Below are 22,935 nucleotides of genomic sequence, written 5' to 3'. Positions count from 1 at the left end.
TTTGAAATGAGGATATATTTATAAAATCACTCTTTTTTGGGTAGAAAAAGTTATAATTCAGTATCAACGTGAGTGGAAGCTAAAGTCACTACAAAAAACCAAACTGCCATATGATATTTGCTATACAGACAAGTATCTACCTGTAAGGAATTAGAAAACAAGAATCCTTTTCCCTTGAAAGCATAAATAACTAAAACTCTGTTTTACCTCCTTTAATTATATTTCCCTATTTAAATATCTACCTTATACATTTCTAAACTTTCTGACTGTAATTCCTTGTATAAAAATCTAAGCTGGCTTTTGTAAAATTCAGACCTTTTAAAAGAATAAACACTATTGGGCTTCCCTGGTGGCGCAGTGGTTGAGAGTCCGCCTGCCTAGGCAGGGGGCGCGGGTTCGTGCCCCGGTCCGGGAGGATCCCACATGCCGCGGAGCGGCTGGGCCCGTGAGCCATGGCCACTGAGACTGCGCGTCCGGAGCCTGTGCTCCACAATGGGAGAGGCCACAACAGCGAGAGGCCCGCATACCGCAAAAAAAAAAAAAAAAGAATAAATACTATTAAAATAAGAAGCATACTACAAATGCTTTAAGAGACATTAAGAGAAATGTAATCAAAACTATTTCAAATGAGTTAAAAAAAAACTGAATATTCAGTAACTGTAACTTAACAGAAGTGAGAGATTTCTCATCAACCACTTGTTCTGTTGTTTGAGTACTAAGGCTTTGTTTTTCAATACTGTATTCAACTGTACCAAGCCTCTGCCAAGCAGATTTCTGTGATAGTGAAAAATGTGGGGTCCAGCCAAAGCTGCATTACTAAACAAACCTGTCTGCAACCCCATGCATAAGGCAAGATGATTTCCTGAGAACTAAGAATTAAAGGAGCCAATCATCCAAAAGTCCTAAATATTCAAACATGCAAAGGATCACCACACTGTCTCATTTTTTTCTTTTGGCAAGAGTACATGCACTATGGAGTCCCTACTGCCCAAGATATTTTGGATGCCATAAAATTTTTTCCTACTTTACTGACTTCTACAGACATACTCATCTTGGTGAGTTTTTCCAACACATGGTTCAGACACTGATATTGTAGTTGAGATGTAGCCAATACTGCAGCCCCCTTGTTTTTACAAGATCCACATTTTTATTTGTATATTCCAGAATTGCCATACAGTTAGTTGAACAATTTTATCAGTCAAATCTATGCTCATGAAATCTAGCATTTATAAGTTATAGGTGAAAATGCATCTCAAATGAAATGCTCCTATTTTCAGATTTATCAAGTTTAAATATATTCTACCTTGAACACACATGGTATTTTCACCTACACTTGAAATGTCAAAATTTCTAGTTACACAAATTAACATGAGTGATAACCTTAAATTGTTACAAAAAGTGACAACTTATAAACAGCCACTTTACAAAAATCAAACCACACAGAAAATCGTCTTTTACATATAATGCATCTTTTCATTATTATGTTATTCTATTCAATGTCCACAATTGAGGGAAAAAAAAAGTAAACTTAAAGTGCAGCAAGTATGCACCTTTCTAATCCTTTTAGCTTTAATATCTGTGTGGATTGGTTGAGCATTATAATTCCCAAGACCTGTAGATAAATTGGCCCTGGTTATTTGTCAATTAACAATTTGAATCTAAGCTGCTAACAGTTACAGCAACGGGCATTAAGATTTACAACATTGTTATAAAATCTAGTATCCGTCAGTGAAAAGTTTTAAATTCTACAACTGAAACCTTAAGGGAAGTCAAACCAATATATACATACAACTTGAATAAGTGGGCACAGTCTATCATGGTATTCATCCCATGCAAGTCTGAAGTACTGTTAAGTGTCCTCCTTTAAAAACTTGGGGTGATGGTGCATGCAGTATGCAGTCAAGGTGAATTGCAAGTCTGAGTTTTTCAGAGGGCTTTTTGCTGATGCCGATGTTGTGCGTGATGAAGTGTAGAGTCAGCCTGCTGGAGTCCTCTATCCTTCTTAATGCCTCGTCCAGCTTGGGGGAAAAGTCCTTTCCATAGAGAAGCAGTGTGCAAGTCTGCAGTTTGTAAGTAATATTCTGAATCAGTTTCCTCTCCTCCAAAGAGAGAGAGCTGCTTGGAGAAATGCAAGTCCTTGAACTGCGGGCGTGCCTGTATGTGTGGGCTCCTTGTTGAACTAAATATAAATAACTCAGTACATACCAGTAAGGGGCACTAATGTTCAAGGTTCTTTTCCAGCATTACAAGGTCTTTTGCAACAAAAGCTTCACCAACAAGGTTTTCATCATTTGAATGAACTAGCTCATCTCAGGAAAAAGGACTCTAACTGCATGTAAAAATTTGACAGCAGATGTAAGTACATCTAAAATGCATAAAATACTTACCGCGTCTTCCCAAATATGGTTTAGTGTAGTCCCAACTGTCATTGTCATTCCTAATAACATTTAGACGAGTTGGCTGTTAAGATTAAAAAGAAAGTAAGTTCACATTGTATATCCAAAGCATATATATTTCTTTGGTGAAGTGTTGAAAAAAAATATTTACCCTTGCATATTCAATTTTTAGTGTGCAACATCCAGCATATATATCTGCTCCATTGAGTGCTGCTTTAGCTTTCTGGGCACAAAGGACTGATTCAAACATAAGCTCTATTAAGGAAATTTGGTTTAAGGTGTCCAAAATTTATCATTATTCACTCCATTAAGAAATGGACTGAAAAAAATGAGAAATAACTTTCTCACTTCTGAAAATGCTTTACCAAATAAAATTTCTATGAATTTTAGTAGGAGAATTTATTTTTAAGATCAAGGGTACCAAAGAAAACGTAATACAACCAAAACTACTTATAATACATTAATCCTTCTAGGTCATCAGAAGTACTTTATAACCTGTGGTTTGGGGGTGTGTGGGAGGGAGCATGGAGCATGGTCCCATTCCCTAGCAAAGGCCAGCTTTCTATCTTGAAACAGGAAATATTTTACTCTTTAAGTAGGAAGAACAGGGTTGTCCAGTGGTTAGGGCTCCACACGTTCACTGCCAAGGGCGTGGGTTCAATCCCTGGTCAGGAAACTAAGATCCTGCAAGCTGCGCAAGCTGCATGGAATGGCCAAAAATAAATAAATAAATAAAGTAGGAAGAACATTACAAAGAATCAATATAATACAAAAGAAATACTTGATTTTTATATATTTCTGAGAAGGCTGAGTTTATAATCTTTATCTTTCATTTTACTAGTTTTTAAAAATTACTTAAGTTTGTAATTGTTAAAAAAAATTAAAAAATCAAACCACAAAAGTAGTAGGGAAAAAAAAAAAAAACAACTTGCCAGAGTAAGCACCATAAAGGGTTTGCTATAGGGCTTCCCTGGTGGCGCAGTGGTTAAGAACCCGCCTGTCCGTGCACCACAACTACTGAGCCTGAACTCTAGAGCCTGTGCTCCACAACAAAAGAAGCCACCGCAATGAGAAGCCTGTGCACCACAACGAAGAGTAGCCCCCCACTCGCCACAACTAGAGAAAGCCCATGTGCAGTAACGAAAACCCAATGCAGCCAAAATTAAATAAATAAAATAAATTTTTAAAAAATTAAAAAAAAAGCGTTTGTTGTATATCCCAACCTTTTTCTATGCATACACATAAGTTACGTCTTTTTAAAATTATTATTTTTTAATGGGATTGTACTATATGTACTATTTTGCAACTTGCTCTTTTTACTCAATGTATAACAAATTTAACATAGGGAAGCAGGTCTTACATAAACCATGACCATTTAAAAGATTCAGTGAAGAAAGGCAAGAAATGGTCTATTAACTCCAAAGTTTTGATACTTCCAAGCTGCCTATTTTAAAGAGAGATTCAGAAAAGTCCATTTGGGAAAAATTTCAAAAAGGTACAAGTGAACATATTATCAAACAGTGTTATTTTTTCCTCATTAAAACAGCAAAGCACGCTGTAAGATGAAACAATGGACTATTTTATGGTAGCAAGTTATTTTATCAAAAATAGTAAAATTCTCTGTGGGTATTGCAGTTTCATTCTTTAAATCAAAGACAAATAGATATAGGGGATGGTGGGGAGAATAAACATCACTTGTCTAGAAATGATTAAACAGGAAAAATTAAGATCTATATTACACAGTATTCACACACATCAATAAAAAATTTACAAATAAAGGATATTCAACCATTGCTTGTATCCCATTTCTCTTGAATATAACAATACGTTGCACTTTTCCAACAGGATTGCATACAGTATATAAAACATCCTATGAAGTAAAGAAAACAAGACTTCATCACATTTTATACTTAGAAAAATAATAAAGCTATACTCTTTTGTTTTACTAAAAAAAAACTGTCAAGACATCATTTCTGTTAAGTATTAATTAAACTTTTAAAAACTGCAACACTTTAATAAATCTAAAGTTATTTCTTCACCTACACAATATACCCACATTAGAGAACTTCCAATGAAACATCTGAAAAGCATTATTACTTATTTTTAATCTCCTAAATGAATCCTCAATTTTTATTTTCTTAACAGGTACCTAAAAGAATCTCTGACAATACACAATTAATAAACCAAAGCTGTAATCACTTTGTTTTTTTCCAAATGTGACTCTGAAATGTTTAATACTATAATCACTTAAATTATAATAATAAATATTTATTAAAGAGTAGTAGTAGAACAACTCAGTATTTATTTTCAAGGACAATGGCTATAGATAAAAGACCCAGGGAAGATCATTTATATTGAGTTAAATTTCACCAAACAAGATGCCTGAATCATCTAAGAGAGAACCCTAAATACCCACTTAGGAACAATTCTTCAACTTTCAAAATTCTGAGTACCTACAATTACACAGCCACACCATTAGGTACTAAGGATACAGTAAACAAATCGGAGTACTTGTACTAGTTATATTCTTTCTCCTAAAACACCAAATATTGTAAATATATTAATATTGTTTATTAATAAGTCTATACATATTACAAAAGTAAATAGATACATAATGTCTAAATTTAAATAGTGTCTTATGCTTTAAGTTTATGTCCAAATATCATATACCCTAGAAATCATACTAAATGAAGCTCTTCTTATTGTGATATTTTATTCATTACAAAAATCCAGTGTCCTTATCACTAGTTTATTATTAAACAGTATGTGATTATCATGAAGTAGAAAACTGAACTGGTTCAAGAACATGAATCCTTTTAAATTTTAATATCACTTTTCTAAAGAGTGAAGAAGGGAATTTTTAGGTAAATCAGAGAAGTTTTTAACAAGCTATCTCTAAACAGCTTATAATGATAAATGTATCTTATTGTACTATGGAATTCTGTCACTACCTAGTAGATGCTCTTAATACATGTGCTGGCATATTAGAGAGAGATTTCTTGGATCATTTCCACCAAGTCCGTCTAACGCTTTATTAACAGAAGGAGAGTTAACACTGATGTTAATAAAAAAATTTAATGTGCTTATTTAATTATGACAACTGCGCTTCTGACTTTTTATAGCTTTAGTGCTCACCATGTCTTTGTTCATTAAATTTGATAGTCAAAATTAAAATTAATTTTAATAATTGTTTTTTAAAAATCCACTATTTTCAAATATCTATATGGCAGTGAAGAAAACTACAGATTAGTCACTCAAGACAAATTCCAAAATCACTTTTAATTTAGCTTGTCTTACTAAAATACATACCACCGTAATTGGATAAAGAGGATTCTGAATTGACAGCAGAAGAACTTTGTTGCCTCCTGATGGATCATCAGTATTTCCTGGCCGAGTGATCCTTTTGCTTGTAGAATAGTTGAAAAAAGCCTGCTGACCAGCTATGTACACGGGTTCATCTGCAGCAAACGTCACACATTCTTTGGCACTATCTATGTTCTCAAATTCCACTAGAGCCTGCCGTTTAAAAGGCATCATCATCACATAGCTGAAGGGAGATTGGAAAAGAATAATATAGCAAGTTCAATTAACATTATTTTTCTCAATCAAGTAAAAGCAGACTTTAATAAAAATGTCTCAAATCATACAGATTAGTAGTCTTCACTACCTGTATCCAATATTAGTCAACTCTTAAATTATCCAAATAAATTGTGGTATACCAGGTAGATTGTACATATTTGAAACCTCCTCTTCCTGTGACTGAAAGCTTTTAACTACCTCATGCCTTCCTCAAGCACAATTCTGTTACCAGTTGTTAATAATGCCATCCAGTTTATTCCTCAGGCTGCCACTTCCAAGCAGCATTAGAAAATACCTAGATACAGAAATCAGTAGAGAAACAAGAAGATCCTACTGAGCACAGGGAACTATATTCAACATACTGTGAAAAACCATAATGGAAAGGAATATATATGTATAACTGAGCCACTTTGCTGAACAGCAGAAATTAACACAACACTGTAAAGCAACTATACCTCAATAAAAAAAATTTTAAAAGAAGAAATCAATAGAGATAAAACTCGAGAAGGTTAGCAGATGGATCTCCTCGACAACAGAAACTACCATCTCTATTGAATTTTGCAAACAAGTAACTGCCACACTAAGAAATGACTACACTTCCATTTCTCTTACTAAAAACAGAGAACCAAAAGACAAAAAGAAGCAACTACAAACAGACCAAATTTCATAAAATAATCTCCTCTAAAATTCTTAAATATTTTTAAATATTAAAGAATCCATAAAAAGATATTCACTAGAATATGGTAATCATGGATGCTATGGCCAAGACAATGAAGTATTTACTCTTCATTTTATACTCTTTGGGAAGGGGAATATATTTTAATACATGAAATGAAAAATAAAGAAATGAAGGAAGGGAGGTTAGCGAGAAATCAGAACACATGGATCAGAACAGGGAAACATGTCCTTTATTCACAGGAACAAGGACCTTAAAAATATTTTAAAATACAATCAATGTGCTTTTTATAATAGCAGAAGGCCAGAGAAATAACATCAGGTCAGGTACTCAGTGACAGCACTGCTTCTCAATCAGACATCCAGGACCAACCACTAAACTTCAAAACCTAGTAAGTGTTTCTTAGTAAGAAACAGACCACTTTGTAGCCTGGCAAGTTATGTAATTTCTTATGAATTTCAGCTTCCTAATTTATACAACTGGGAGGATTATCATCAAGATTACAGTTCCTGCATACATATTGCTTGCCTTGCCTCAATCATCTTTACATCCTCAGAATCTAGAAATGGAGCCTGGCACATGACAGGTATTCAATCAATATTTGTTGGTCTATGAGGCTTATTAGTTCTCTCAACCCACATCATTCACAATTAAAGAATAAAACACAGAAAAAATAACGCCTGGGATTAGTTTATAAATGCAAGATATAAAGTCCCAGAGAGAAACATTCGTTTTAGAAATGCAAACTCCTAGCTAAAGTTCTAAAGTCTTGCATACAAAAACATAGAAAACCCTGGAATCAGGTCTACGCTAAAGAAATTAAGGAATAATAAATATTCTCCTCTCACAAATAAGTTGTTTTATAGCTAAATGATATCACCAAGTAAATATGTTAATAATGCCCTTTGGCTCTTTGGAAACACAGAAAAATTATAAAGGCCCAAAAATATTTAAATTCTTTATTGGCCTATTAAAATAGACTCACCTGTTTGTAGTAAAAAGTACTGTCATTAACTACTATAAGAAGTAAGCTAGAAGCACAGAGCTAAAAGTTAAACAGGTTACCCAGGAAAAGTGGCATCATATGAAGATAGGGAAGGGAAAATTAGAATGTCACAAAGACATTTTAGAAGTCACTTAAAGTGTTTGGCACTTTTTTTTTTTTTTTTTTTTGGCGTTACGCAGCCCTCTCTCTGCTGTGGCCTCTCCCGTTGCAGAGCACAGGCTCCGGACGCGCAGGCTCAGCGTCCATGGCTCACAGGCCCAGCCGCTCCGCGGCATGTGGGATCTTCCCAGACAGGGGCACGAACCCGTGTCCCCTAGCATCGGCAGGCGGACTCTCAACCACTGCGCCACCAGTGAAGCCCCTGGCACATAATTTTTTTTTTTTTTTGGCGGTACTTGGGCCTCTCACTGTTGTGACTTCTCCCATTGCGGAGCACAGGCTCCGGATGCGCAGGCTCAGCGGCCATGGCTCACGGGCCCAGCAGCTCCGCGGAATGTGGGATCCTCCCAGACCGGAGCATGAACCTGCGTACCCTGCATCGGCAGGCGGACTCTCAACCACTGCGCCACCAGGGAAGCCCTGGCACATAATTAAAAAAAAATTTTTTTTAAAGCATTAGTATAAGAAAGACTGGAAGACCAAAGAGAGAAAAAATAAAAAGTCTAAAGAACATGGTAGGTAGGGTGGGTGCTTTCAACTTAACAGCTTAAAACATGTTTACTAATTTTTAAATAACAACAGGAGGAAGCAAGAGATTTACTACACAAATTAGGTCCCAAAAGTTTTGTTTTAAAATTTAAACTGGTATAGCTAATCACTACCTAGCATCCTCTCCTTTAATGAGAGGGGATAAGGGAGGAAAAGCGACTCAGTATGTATTTCTAAATATTCTTTTGACTAAATAAAGACAAAAAAAATAGCAATTTTATTATCCTGACACAACCATTCTCAAGATCTTGTTATAGTTTCTCCTGAACTTCTTTCCTATACATCTAGTTTTTAAGTATCAACTTACTATATATTGAACTTGGTGACTCACCTATTTAAGAAGAGCAGTTTCTTTATAATCTTTATAATTCCCTCCCCCCCCCACACCACTAAATAAATCAACAAATAAAAAAATAGGGAAAGGTTCTATAAATGCAACATTTTGAAGCAAAACACCTACTCCTCATAGGAGGCTCTTCAAGGTTCTTTTAGCTTTAGTAGCAGCCACCTCTTATTCAAGATCATTCCACACAACTGAAACTCCTATTATACATATTTATGCCAATTAAGCTCGTAATTATACACTAATTTGTTCCGATTATTTCATGACTTTTCTAACCACATAACTACCAATCTCGAGGACAGAACGCTGTAATATGCAAATTAACTAAATAAAATTCATATATGGAACACATTACCATGGACTAAGTATCGAACAGTATAGAGTCTAAAACTGGGACTTCCCTGGTGGCACGGTGGATAAGACTCCAAGCTCCCAATTCAGGGGGCCCGGGTTCCATCCCTGGTCAGGGAACTAGATGCCACATGTGTGCTGCAACTAAGAGTCCACGAGCTGCAACTAAGGAGCCTGCCTGCCACAACTAAGACCCAGCACAACCAAATAAATAAATAATTTTTTTAAGTATATAAATAAAATAATAAAAACAGACAGGCCACTCAGAAGTAATTCAAATTACTTACAAACTTAAACAAATAGTTCTATTTCTTTAATCCCCAACATTTAGGTCATGGTCATAATTAACATCAAAATATCAATATAGTTATTATTTCCCTGAAGTTTCCAACTGTATTTGCTCATCAACTTGTTTTCTGACATTGCTTTGGTATTTCTTGGCTCTAAGAAAGTAACTTTAAAAACCCTAAATATGGGGCTTTCCCGGTGGTGCAGTGGTTGAGAATCCGCCTGCCAATGCAGGGGATGTGGGTTCGTGCCCCGGTCCGGGAGGATCCCACCTGCCGCGGAGCGGCTGGGCCCGTGAGCCATGGCTGCTGAGCCTGCGCCTCTGGAGCCTGTGCTCTGCAACGGGAGAGGCCACAACAGTGAGAGGCCCGCGTACAGCAGAAAAAAAAAAAGAAAAAGAAAAACAAACAAACAAAAAAACCCCTAAATATATAAGAACAGAAGAAAGTAATAATTCAGAGATAACCATCTTTTTATAACTCCATGAGACTGTGCACCACCTAGAAGGTCCTTATAGTGACTGGGTTAGACTAGTACCAACATGCAAGTCTAAATAAATATAGTCTAAGGAGTCTGCTTCAATACTATGTAACTGTCCAGACAAACTTAACTTCCAATATCCACTCCAAATGACTAAGAAGTGATATAGTTATCTTAGTGATATTTCAAGAAATGGGCTTTTTTAATGCCTGTGTGGATTTCCAATTTGTACCTCCAAGGATCAACAATATGTTAACAGTGGTTTCTGAGGTACATAAGTTAAGGGTAACAAGTTTGCTAAGTCATCCATCTCTCGATGAGGTCACCAAGGAAATTAATCAAAAAGATCCCATGATGGAAGGTAACACAACCCCTACTCCTTTGAAGCAATGATTCCTCTGTTGAAACCTCTGATCACTCCCTCCCCATCTATTTATTCACCATCCTTTCAATACTCAAAACTCCACATAAATTTTTATAAATTGAAGCAATCTCAGCAAGTATATTGAAATTTCTCTATTTACATATTATGACTTAGTCTGTGTCTGATGCCTATAACAAAAACCCCAAATGTACTCATCAATGGAAAAAATAATAATAAAATAAACTCTAGATTATCCATACTAAGAAGAGAACAGCCAGGCATATTCCAAAAATAATCTACAAAATGTTTTAGAGTGTCTATTTTTGCAGCAGATTCACTTTTCTAATTATATATTTCATTTAAGTCAATATTCTTAAGTACACACCAGCTGTGGAAAAAGGAGGAGCCTGAGTGAATATAAAACACAAAAGGAAGACAAGCTAGGATAAAACACTGACGCTCATGATCTGCATAAGAACTCACAGCAACACGCACCTAAGCAAATAATGCCTACCCTTAATCTACACACTTTTCATTGCCAACTAATTCTTAAATAGTTCAAACAAAACAAAACAAAACAAAATCAGTATTTAAGTACCACTATTTGAAATTCTGAAGATGAAGGGCATAATTAACTCAATGGTTTAAAAGCAGCGTTTAAGAAGGAATCATGGATTCATTTGAAAATCAGATGAAAGATGCAATAATCAATTTTACATACAACCTGGTTGAGGAGTGAGAGGGGATCATGGATACACAAAAATTCATCCATGCATAATCCCAGAAAGCCTCAGAAGGCTTCAAAGATATACGATCATAGGCAAACAATATATACTATGGTTAAACATCAAGGCTTATAGCAAGCAAGCAAAGTTTGTTCTACCATACTGTTTTCACAATCTGTATGAAGTCCCTATTGGCCTTACCATATTGTCCCAAATTTTTCCAGAGCCTCCACAAGGTCTGCTTCCACCACAGATTCACAGAGTCCTCGAACATGGACAACGGGTGAAACAGAAACTTTATGATGACTTCCACCTGCCTCCTAGCAAGATAAAATAATTTCTAGTTAAAAACTTTAAAAGTCTAAATAAATTGCTCTTTTAGTAAACCCATCTCTGCATTAAAAAGCAAACATTAAAAAAAAAAATCCCAAACCAAACTGCAATTCATAAGTTAGCGAAAGGACCCGAGAGTAAAATCACTAATTAAATGTTTGGCATGAAAATTCTGATTTCTTAAAAGGGAGCATTCTCTCTCAATAAGAACTACAGATAAGTTATTTAATAACTCATTTCAACTTCAACTTACATAATATTGTACATCAACTATACTTCAATAAAAAAATAACCTTCAACTTCAAGAAAATCTCAGAAAAAAAGTCAGCAGATACACAGAGCATGCTACATGCTACAATTGGAAACATACTTTATATTCATAATTTCACTTCCATAAAAATCAAAATCTCAAGAAGACCAAATGAACAAAAAGTCCCAATTAAAATTTCTTCTTTAATATAAAGATTATATACTTTATTTTTCCTGCAATATAGATTAATATCATCATTTGTCCTTGTTTAATTGGTTACCTAGTCCCACAATAATTTGAAGTTACTCAGTACACCTGACAACTTAAATTTATACAAGATACCATCTTTGCTGATGAACAAGGAGTACTCAAAAATACAAGCCTTGGGAAATTTCCTGGCTGTCCAGTGGTTAGGACTTGGTGCTTTCACTGCCAGGGCCTGGGTTCAATCCCTGATTGGGGAACTAAGATCCCACAAGCCGTGTGGCACAGCCAAAAAAAAAAACAAACAAACAAGCCTTCCTGGGCTTCTGTAAAGTACTGTGTATCTTTGAGTATGCCCAGCAAGAAGTTTTAAAACATATGGTCTTAAACTTTATTTTAAAAGGGACTATGTAGGAGAATTAGCTTGAAAATGAAAATAGCTCTCATTTACTTATTCAAGTTCTATTAAGACAAAGATCTGTATTTACAACTAGCCATTGGGTACCTCTCTTGCATCACTTCAGAAATGACCTCCATAAAAAATGAAATCTTGCCATTTGTGACAACATGGTTGGATCTAAAGGGTATTATGCAGAATCTAAAAAACAAAATAAAGCAACAAGCAAAACAAAACAGACTCACAAATACAGAGAACAAATGGGTGGTTGGGGGGAGGGATGTGAAACAGGTGAAGGGGATTAAGAGGTACAAACCTGCAGTTACAAAATAAATAAGCCATGGGATGTAATATACAGCATAAGGAATATGGTCAATAATATTATAATAACTTTGTATGGGACTGATGGTTACTAGACTTATGGTGATCATTTCATAATGTATGCAAAGTCAAATCACTATGCAGTACACCTGAAGCTAACATAATATTATATATCAACTATATTCCAATTAAAAAGTAATTTCTAAAAGGAAAGAAATGAATTCCAAGTACAATTCACACGTATACCAAAAAAATCTATTAAAGGAAAGGTTTTTTTCTCCTATAAACAGGAAAAAAGGGTTTTTCCTCCTAATCTAAAAACACAAATATTTTACCATTAAAACTTAAGAATCATTTTAGGAACATTAAATCCCTTTTTGGCTATTTTTAAAGACTCACCAACTTTGCTTTATTATCATAAAGACTGTTAGAAAATACTGTAACAGTCTTGTGCCATGCCAATAAAAAAATGTCCGAATTTTAAAATAGAACTAATTTAAGTATATAAAGTAACCATGAGACTATTCTTACACTCTTGTCAAATCCAACAAATAAATTAAATCCTTTGCAAATACTAATTCAGTCCTTGGAATTTTATTTGAATTGCTTATGCTGAGTTTTTTCTATGGTTCAACAGATATTCATTACATGCCACTAAGTCTGAAATGAACCATTCTGATTGTACCCTATGTATACCAACACTTTATTAGCAACTTTAACAAATGCGACCGCCTCGGTGAAACTCAACAACCAAATGTACATTATCCTCATTAAGCTCTTAATTACTGGATGACAATAACACAGGAAGAAAGCTCTAAATAATACCTAAAAACCTAACTTAGAGAAAATATTTAAAGTATAAATAATAAGTTTTACTCTAAAAATAATTAGACAATAATAAACTACAAGAAATAAGACAGTCATCTCCTTTGGTCCTTAGAAATGAGCTAGCAAAGGTAAAAATGCAAAAGAAAATTATATTGGCCTGGGCTCCTCCAAAAGTAAAAAATAGTGGAAGGAAAATTTCAGACTGAGAGTAAAGACAACAACCAAATGCAGTATGTGAGCCTTCATTTTACAATTGATAAAAACTGCTACAAAAGACATCTTAGGGAAAATTGGAGAAATTGAATTATAAACAGGATATTACTGAGTTAGCCAAAAAGTTCATTTGGGTTTTTCTGTAAGATGTTTTTGATTGTCTTAGGTACCATTATGATGGCAATAGCTATATGAAAAGAATATCCTTATTCTTAGGAAAACTGTGATATTTAGGAATGAACTATCATGGTGTCTCAACTTGCTTTCAAATAGTATAGAGAAAAAAAGTATGTATATAAATATATACACATATAGAGATAAAATCCCAAATGGCAAAATGTTAAAAACTGCTGAATCTAGGTGAAGGGCATATGTAATTAAATATTTTACATAATAAAAAAATTGGGAAATTATTGTATAATACATTTAAGACCTACGAAAAGGTATGAAGAATATAAAAATATTCATTAACTCACTACCCAGTTTAATAAATAAAACACTAGGAAGAGGGAGCTGAACACATCTCCTCTTCCTACCTCCCTTCCCAACACAGAGAACCACTATCCTGAATACAGTGCTAAAAAATGAGTACTTTTCAAACTGGTCTTCTTACAAAGAAATGGATTATAGGATCAATTTTAAAAATCTCTCAAAAGATCTGATTTTAATACATTACTACTTAATTATATTTCTTAAATGAAACAGATCAAGATTTAAGTTATTCTTTAAAAGCTGAAAGATGTTAAATGCAATCAATATGGTACTCAGGGGGAGATATGATTATCTCAACCTCAAGGATGAGAATATATCCCATACCCTCTGTATTTCCCTTATTCCCACTCAATGACTCTGCCTTTCGTGAGTTTATCTACCTTGATATTTCTCTATTTTTAAATTATGTCCCCTTTTCTTTTTTCTTTTCTTTTTTTTTTGCGGTACGCGGACCTCTCACTGTTGTGACCTCTCCCGTTGCGGAGCAACAGGCTCCAGACGCGCAGGCCCAGCGGCCATGGCTCACAGGCCCAGCTGCTCCGCGGCATGTGGGATCTTCCCGGACCGGGGCACGAACCCGTGTCACCTGCATCAGCAGGCGGACTCTCAACCACTGCGCCACCAGGGAAGCCCTGTCCCCTTTTCTTGAACTTAAAATTTTCTCATCCTTTCTGTAGTTTATTTAAAAAATTAAAAAACCCTAGTGTTGTTTCCAAATATAAAACTGATATATTAAAGTTATCTATTCAAACTATATTTTCACCACCCCTCTTTTTCCCCACAAATACTAACATGTTTCTTTTTTATAAATTTATTTATTTTGAATTTTATTTATTTTTTTACACAGCAGGGTCTTATTAGTTACCCATTTTATACATATTACTGTATATATGTCAATCCCAATCTCCCAATTCATCACAACAATAAATTTATTTTATTTACATTTATTTTTGGCTGTGTTGGGGTCTTCGTTGCTGCCTGCGGGCGAGCAGGGGCCACTCTTCACTGGGGTGTGCAGACTTCTCATTGCGGTGGCTTCTCTTGTTGCCGAGCATGGGCTCTAGGCGCACGGACTTCAGTAGGTGTGGCTCGCAGGCTCTGGAGCACAGGCTCCGTAGTCGTGACGCATGGGCTTAGTTGCTCCATGGCATGTGGGATCTTTCCCGACCAGGGCTCAAACCCGTGTCCCCTGCATTGGCAGGCGGATACTTAACCACTGCGCCACCAGGGAAGCCCCTAACATGTTTCTTAAATCAACATTTTATCTCTACCTATACTATATGGTGGTGATAAGAAATCTGAAATCATCTTCAGAGCTTCTTTTACTACCCTAAAATTACCTCCTGTAAGCATCATACTATGCATCTGAATCTTAAATTGGTGAATAGTCAGTATTGTTTACTCCATCCATATATTAATACTTTGACCACGTCTTCTAAAGCTTAAGGAGTATTTTTTAATCCTTTCTCATACAGAAGCTCAAATTCTTTCCATTTCAAATGTTTAGTTATCTAGGCTCTCTCCTGGTCTATTTATATCTATTATTTATCAGACTAGAAACAATATTCCAAATAAGTACCCAGCAAATGGAGGCATACCTGCAATTTCCGTATACTTTTTTCTTTTTTAATTACTCAATCCCTTCTTTAAGTAAACTGGGTCAACTATAATGAAGACATTATTTGGTCCTCACTGCAAGCTACAGACCAGTTACAAACCCCCAGCCCCTCTTCAAAGGCTACCTCAAAGACAAACTCCAATAACATCCATCTTGAATGCCAATTTTGACGACTGCAGACTGAAAACCAGGCTTAACTAAAGAGAAGGGAAGCTCAGAATAGAATAGAATATAAATGAAGCTTCCATATGAGAGGAATGAGAAGGGCCCATTAAAGCTCTCGATATAGTAAAACTGTAAACTCACAAAGGCAATGCATAATGTCCTCAGGCTTTTTGTTTTCCCAACATCTCCACGCATAACACGTGCTCAACAGCCACTGAACAGCCTTTTCTATCCTCCTATAAATATAATATATAAAAAAGACCAAGCTCAAATTCAATAATTCATCCTCCAAAACCAAACGTGCACAGATCCACTGCAAGTGATTATCAGCCTCTCCTTAATCACCTCCAATGACAGGAAAACACACTACCTTGTGAGACAATCTACTATATTTTTAGAAAGTTCTTCATAATATGCATCCAAATCTGTCTCCCTGTAACTTCCTACACAAAATGGCCTTTGAAGTCAGACAAGCGTTTGAATATTTGGACATTTACTGGCTGTGCGATCTTATGCTACGCTACTTACTAAACCTTTCTGAACCTCAGTTTCACTTTAAAAAAAATAAAACAGGGCTGCCCTGGTGGCGCAGTGGTTAAGAATTGCCTGCCAATGCAGGGAACACGGGTTCAAACCCTGATCTGGGAAGATCCCACATGCCGCGGAGCAACTAAGCCCGCGCACCACAACTACTGAGCCTGCGCTCTAGAGCCCACGAGCCACAACTACTGAGCCCCCGTGCTACGACTACTGAAGCCCGCGTGCCTAGAGCCCGTGCTCCACAATAAGAGAAGCCACCGCAATGAGACGCCCACGCACTGCAATGAAGAGGAGCCCCCGCTTGCTGCAACCAGAGAAAGCCCACACACAGCAATGAAGCCTCAACGCAGCCAAAAATAAAAAAAAAAAAAATTTTAAATAAATAAAAAATAAAACAAAATCTTCATCACTTAAAATTACAACAAATAGGACAAATATGAAATGTCTAGCACAGTGCTAGATGTTGTTATTAACAGGGTTCGGTAAACATTAATTGCCACCTCCTGTCCTTATCTTCATTTCCCTCTGCTACATAACCTTCCTATAATTTGAAATGATTTCTTAAATCACACCTAAGTTTACCCTTCAGGCTAAATGTCCCCCAGAGTCTTCTGTCATTCCTCTTATGATATGATCTTGAGTGCCTTCTCTATTCTGGTAATCATTTTCTGGATACATTAGAATTTATCAAAGTACTACCAAGAAATGAGTACAGATTTCCAGATACTTAAGATTATCCCCCCTTTTACTTTGGATACTTCACATAGATCAAGGACAAACTAGTTTTAAGGGACAGCTGCAAATAGCTTTTAACTCACACTATACTTAGAGTTAACTAGTACATGGTTTTTCTTTTTTTTTGTTTTAATATTTATTTATTTATTCAGGCTGTACCGGGTCTTAGTTGCAGCATGCGATCTCTGAGTTGCAGCATGCATGTGGGATCTAGTTCCCGGACCAGGGATCAAACCCAGGCCCACTGCACTGGGAGCACAGAGTCTTACCCACTGGACCACCAGGGAAGTCCCGGTTTTTCTTAAAATTAAACAATCACATCTCTTTACTTGATCTTTTTCTTAATAGAGCAGATCCAAAACACAGGAAACCCTTTAATTTTCCTATCCTAAAATGTTTTAAGGAACATTTGATCACATAACAAAAATAACTTTGATTCAAATAACTTCTTAAAAAGTAATCTTTATTTTTTTTGCTCATGTGGTAGAAATCCTTTGGTTTTGCCTACCTAAAACTCCTTCCCCCTTCTTGTGGCTGAACACAAAAACAAGCAAACGAACAAACAAAAACTCCTCAACCTCATATTATTCCACTGGTATTCTCAGTCACACAGTCGTAACTCCCCAACTTCAGAGGTAGTCCAGTGACTAGTTGGGGGTAGGGAGATATAAAAAATGGCTGATCAGAGGGGATAGCTATGGACTCTGAGGGAGAGACTGTTCTTCTTTATTTACTAGCTATAAAAATGTAAGCCTAGCTTTATCACTACATAGAGGAAATAGAGCTGAAACATGGAAAGAGACAGAATCTAGTCCCTATGACATCATCTAAAACCTTCGATCCTGCCATGCCTAAAACTAATGCTACAACTTGGCATTCATAGTTATTCGGGCCAATAAATTCCCTACCCCTGCCCCCTTTTTGTTGTTTAAGCTCATCTTGAGTTGGTGCTGTGGCTGCAACTGCAAGCTTTGAAAGTTGTATTCAATTTCATAGAGGGAAAATATATATTTTCACTCCTTTATAAAATAAAGCACTAAATGATGTAGAATCACAGATTTTTAGATATGGAATTTTTTTTGTAAATTATATCCCATCACCAAGAACAGCACCTAGCACATGACAGGGCTCAAGTATTATTTTTTTAATGAGCTAAGAGATCACAGTGATCATCTAATCCAGCCATCTCATGTGATAGGTAGCAAGTTGAGTTCCAAAGAGGTTAAGTCACAAAGCATGTTGGTAGCAGAGCCAAGACACCTGCTCTGGTTGGGCTTAGGGCTCTATTAACAGCACTTTTCACTATATGTACTAACATGAAGAAACTGTCACTTGTTAAAACCAAAAGATAGTAAAACCTACTACTTTTCATTTACTTCCCAAAACTAAGCCTAAAATTCTCACTCTACTGCAGCAGCTCAGCTAAATAAGACACAGGACATTACCGTTACAGAAGCCTCAAGGCTCTGGCACTTACCTCTGAGGTACACACCACAGTGTAGTTACTATGCTCCCTGTCACAGTCTCTAAACTTTTCCTGTGGGAGCTAAGCTAACAAAGTGCCTTCATCCCATCTCCCATTCTATATTCATCCCAATAAGCCATCATAATAGTCTTATCATCTCTGTAATTCAGATCATTAAAGTTTAACTATATCTTAAATTCAAACTAGATTCTCTATATAATGCATATTCCTTTGTTTGGAAATCCTAGGATCCATATTTTTTATCTTGGCATTTTGCCATCTTACAAGTCTATTTATTAAAAGTTGAGAAACTTAAATTTTCACCTCATCAGCAATCACTTTAACAATCTTTGATTTGCCTGTTTAGTCACTAGCAGAATAGAGTAAAAGAAAAACTTAAGTCTCTAAAATGCATTAGTACTCCATAAATTTTTATTGATACCAATCTCTATAAAAGCAGACTTTTTTTTGTAAGTAAACTCCCAACTCAGTTCCTCAATCGGTTTTGCCAAGTGAAGTGCTAATATTCAGAAGTCAAGCTGCTTTCATAAAAGTTAGCAGATACAGAAGTTTACTATTATGATCTTGAAGATCATGCCTGTTAAATTTAAGAACACAATTTACTCCACAAGAATAAAGTAATTGTATAATACATAGCATGAACCTCCATAATTAAGCTTTGTTCAAAATGCAGCCCAAAGAATTTGAAACACTCTGTGAGTTTTTGCTCTTCAAATTAATACCAGAAGACACAAATTTGAAGAGTGTCTTACTTCTCATATCCAAACTACAAACTCATTTCTCTTTACACCTTAAAACATCATTCACAATTCATCCTTAAATCAGGAGCATTTGTAGAAACAGTTTTTCTTAAATACTCACATTCCTCTTTAAATCTAGTTATTATTAAATAACTCAAGGAAAATGAAAAGCCAAACAATGTAAATCATTGAAGTCTTACTGTACACTTTTACAAACTTCCAACTAGCATTGAAAGAATTACCTATCATTGTACTTGATCTGCATTTACTTAAACACTTTGTACAAAGGGGCTGGGCTGAAGTTGAGTCAAATCCTTTTCCGTTAGATGAATTACCATATTTCTCGATGATGACGCACTAGACAGTAAACTTCTATTCAGGGCATTCCTGTCCTAGTAAAATTTATTATGCACAGGTTTCCATAGTTGCAATGATTTCAAACAAGTACCCAAAATTACACGAAGAAAAATGTTTAAAAACAGGAAAAATAATCCTTCATTAGATTTCACAGTACAATACTGGTTCTACTGTTAAATAAAAGCAATTCACCCGCTCCTAAGAAAAAACAGCAATAAGATAAACAAAATTTGAATTTATAACTCAATCTGCATACATTAGTTCCTGCCTGGGTAATTTAAAAGCTGCATGACATTAATCACTGAACTACAACTTCAGGTATGGAAAACGTGAAGTTCAACTTTCACATTTTACATTGTAAGAGAACTCAGAACAGTAGTAGTTAACTGACTTTCCCAAGGTCACACAGACTGTATGCTAGCTAAGACTCCTGACTCTCCCCAAGACCTGTCCAGTGCTATTTCCACTGCTAAATACAATTCACTTTGGATGTATTAATTATACATTATTTTCTTCCCAACATCCAAAATAATACTATTGGCTTAATATTTAATGTTTTCAAAAACAACTTTTGTAAACTGGTTAAAGTATCTTTCCAAGACACTTAATGTAAGACATTTCATGCTACTGCATAAAAACTCGAGCAAATTTTTGGCAAAAGAAATACACTGATCCAATGCATCTAAATATCAGTTATAAGAGTCCAATATTCCAATTGTGTTTTCAATTTCCACAATGGAGTTAGCTTTGAACTGAAACTTCCTAAGAAAAAATGCACTTTCTTTATTCACACTTTCAAGTTGCATTTTGAATACTCCAAATATTCAGGAACAGAAGTAGAAAGCAATATCTAGCCATAATAAAACTATTTTTGGGAATTCCCTGGGTCCAGTGGTTAGGACTCTGTGCTTCCACTGCAGGGGGACACGGGTTCGATCCCTCATCAGGGAACTAAGATCCCACATGCAGAGCAGTGCAGCCAAAAAAATAAATATTATAAATAAAAATAAAATTTCACTTAAAAAATAAACTATTTTATTTAGAGGAAGAAGAAGCTCCTTTTTAAAATGTGTTGCAACATTATCGTATTCGTAAACTCTAACACCGGGGATTACTGACCAGAATTTTTTACAATAAAATGCAAACAAGAGCTAAAAGACTTCTAATTTCCCTCTTATTAAAGGTGAAAAACATTTTAATCTAATATTAGAATATATGTGCACTATTTCGTAAATTTCGGGTTAAGTCTGCTTTAAAAAAAATCACAATTAGAATGTGTTAAATGTTTAAAGAACATCCAGTCATTAAAACAGCTTAAGCGCACCAAAAAGGGCAAAAACGTTTCCTTTGCTTTGTTTCCTTAGTTTCCATCCAGCTGAAGCTGAGTTGCCACTTGCTGTGGATAAAACGATTTTCACATTCCTTCTGCCTCCATCTAAGCTTTCTGATGAGAAAAACAAGAATCTAGGAACGTGTGTTTGATGCAGTCCTGAGTTCAGTTCTTTTTGTGGAACGAATTGGGAACACACTGCCCATGAAGAACTGAGGTGATTTTAAGATTTCGTTTTACTTGTAAGTAGGCGTGTGCGAACACCTGCCAACGCATTTTATTTTTAACCGAAGAGCTAAACACTATACTAAGCAATCATCAGGAAACTGGGGAGCAAAGCGTGCGCGCCAGGCCTGCCAAGAGTAAAAAATTTTTAATTAAACCTTCAGGGGAACTGGGCGGTGAGTCCCAGAGCTTAATTTGTCACTTAGCGGCGGCTCTCCTCAGGACCCAGGCGAAGAGAGCCCTGGGCGGAACCAATGCCACCATCCCGTGATTGTGACCAGCGCGCGGATGCTGCGGGCAGGGGGCTGAAGGGAGCGGGTCGTCAGACGCCGGCCAGCCGCCCGAGGAGTGAAAACTAACAAAGGGCTAATCGCGCACCAGAGCCCCCCGGAGCGGAAGCAACGCCTCCCCGCCGCCCCCGCCCCGCGACCCTCCCCAAGTTCGGGCCGGCAGAGGACTCGCTGCGGGGCCTGCGGCCAGGCCGGGACCGGATCCGCGGTCGGGTTGCTGGAAACAGGTAGGGCGAAGAATAAAAGCCCCAAAGAGAAGAGCCAGCGCTTCCCGACCCGATCAGCGCAGCGAAAAGGGAAAACGAGGAGGGCGGGAGGCCCCGAGGCCGAGTCCCTGCCGCTGGGCCCTGCTTCCCGGGGAGCCGCCAGGCACGGCGGTCGGGGCGCCGCGCTTTGTTACCGGCTGTGAGAAGCTCCGGCCGCCGCCACCGCCGCCGCTATCGCCCCCGCCCCGGGGCGTCGCTTCCCGGCGGTTCTCGCCTTCCTCGGCCGAGTAGTCGATCTCCCCCTCCTCAGTCTTGAGGCGCTTGGCCTGGCTCTCGTACTCCCGATCCTCCTCGTACGTCTCCCTGGGGGAGGATGAAGAAGAGGACATGGCGGCGGCCGGAGGGACCGGCCGGCTAACGGGTGGGGGTGGCGGCGGGGCGCGGGCCTCGGACGCCGCCGGCCAGTCCCCGTCGCGGGCAGCGCCTCTTCAGCGAAGGTCTGCGCGGCCCGGCTGTGCGCGTGGGCCGCGCGCCCAGAAGCCGGGTGGGTGCGGAGAGTGCGCGGGATGAGGAGGGCGCCCCGGGAGGAGGCTCCGGAGCGGCCGCTCCCCTTTATCACGGAGCCAACATTCAGCCTCTCCCTCCTCCTCCGTCTCCGCTCCCAGTCCCGGGGAGCAAATCTAAGGATGGGGACGCGACCGTGGCTTCCGGTCTTCCCTCCTCCCCTAATCCACTCCTCGCCGCCCAGGCCGAGCCTCCACCCCCACCTTCGCGGCCGCCTTGCAGGATCGAATCCAGCCTCAGCCCGCGGGAAGCGCCCCCCCACAAGCCCGGGCCTCGCTCCCTATTGGCAGAGAGAAAAGTCGACCAGGCTTCCAATTGGCTGCAAGGGCTGTTCGTCAAAAGCCGCCCACGGCCCGGCCTCGCCCCTCTCCCTGCACCTTCCGAACTCTCAGCTGGTTTGCTAGTCCTGACCGCTCAATGCCCGCAGCGTCCGGATCTGGAGCCGTGGCTACCCGACGGCCATTACCACTGTTGGGCCAACTGGAGGTGAGGCGCGGAGTGAACCCCGGCGGACTAGGAGGCGTGCGGTGGGTCCAGGACTGCGGTGTTAACCGCCCTCCCGTTAATTTAAATGCTTTTATTACTTCTCTTCAAAAGAGAAAATCCCTGCAGAGACATCTCGCAGCCCTGAAACTACAGGCTGTGAGGGGAGAAAAGGGATTAGAATCGTGAAAGTAGCCTTCTCCCTATGTTGTGTGAAAAATCTGATACAAGTGGATGGACTC

General features: G+C 37.8%; 1 protein-coding gene across 3 annotated transcripts in view; it reads right to left on the bottom strand.

Moving 5' to 3' along the window:
* The window catches only part of HNRNPLL (heterogeneous nuclear ribonucleoprotein L like), a 37,754-nt gene extending 15,217 nt beyond the window's left edge, over positions 1-22,537 (bottom strand). Inside the window, exons 1-6 of one of the 3 annotated variants that reach the window (XM_079941099.1) lie at positions 21,841-22,537; positions 11,118-11,236; positions 5,706-5,943; positions 4,181-4,266; positions 2,548-2,644; positions 2,388-2,460 (exon numbers count right to left, since the gene is read on the bottom strand). In XM_079941099.1, the coding sequence (XP_079797225.1) occupies positions 2,388-2,460; positions 2,548-2,644; positions 4,181-4,266; positions 5,706-5,943; positions 11,118-11,236; positions 21,841-22,035 (808 nt within the window). In that variant the 5' untranslated portion in view covers positions 22,036-22,537. Of the gene's footprint in view, positions 1-2,387; positions 2,461-2,547; positions 2,650-4,180; positions 4,267-5,705; positions 5,944-11,117; positions 11,237-12,208; positions 13,717-21,840 lie in introns of those variants that run through there. The other 2 variants (XM_079941098.1, XM_079941100.1) reach the window with 2 other exon arrangements.
* Between the last annotated feature and the right edge of the window lie 398 nt (positions 22,538-22,935).

This window comes from Stenella coeruleoalba (assembly GCF_951394435.1).
Source record: "Stenella coeruleoalba genome assembly, chromosome: 13".
Taxonomy (NCBI): Eukaryota; Metazoa; Chordata; class Mammalia; order Artiodactyla; family Delphinidae; genus Stenella; species Stenella coeruleoalba.
The sequence above is the reverse complement of the archived record's forward strand: the minus strand, read 5'-3'. Positions and strand labels throughout refer to the sequence as shown.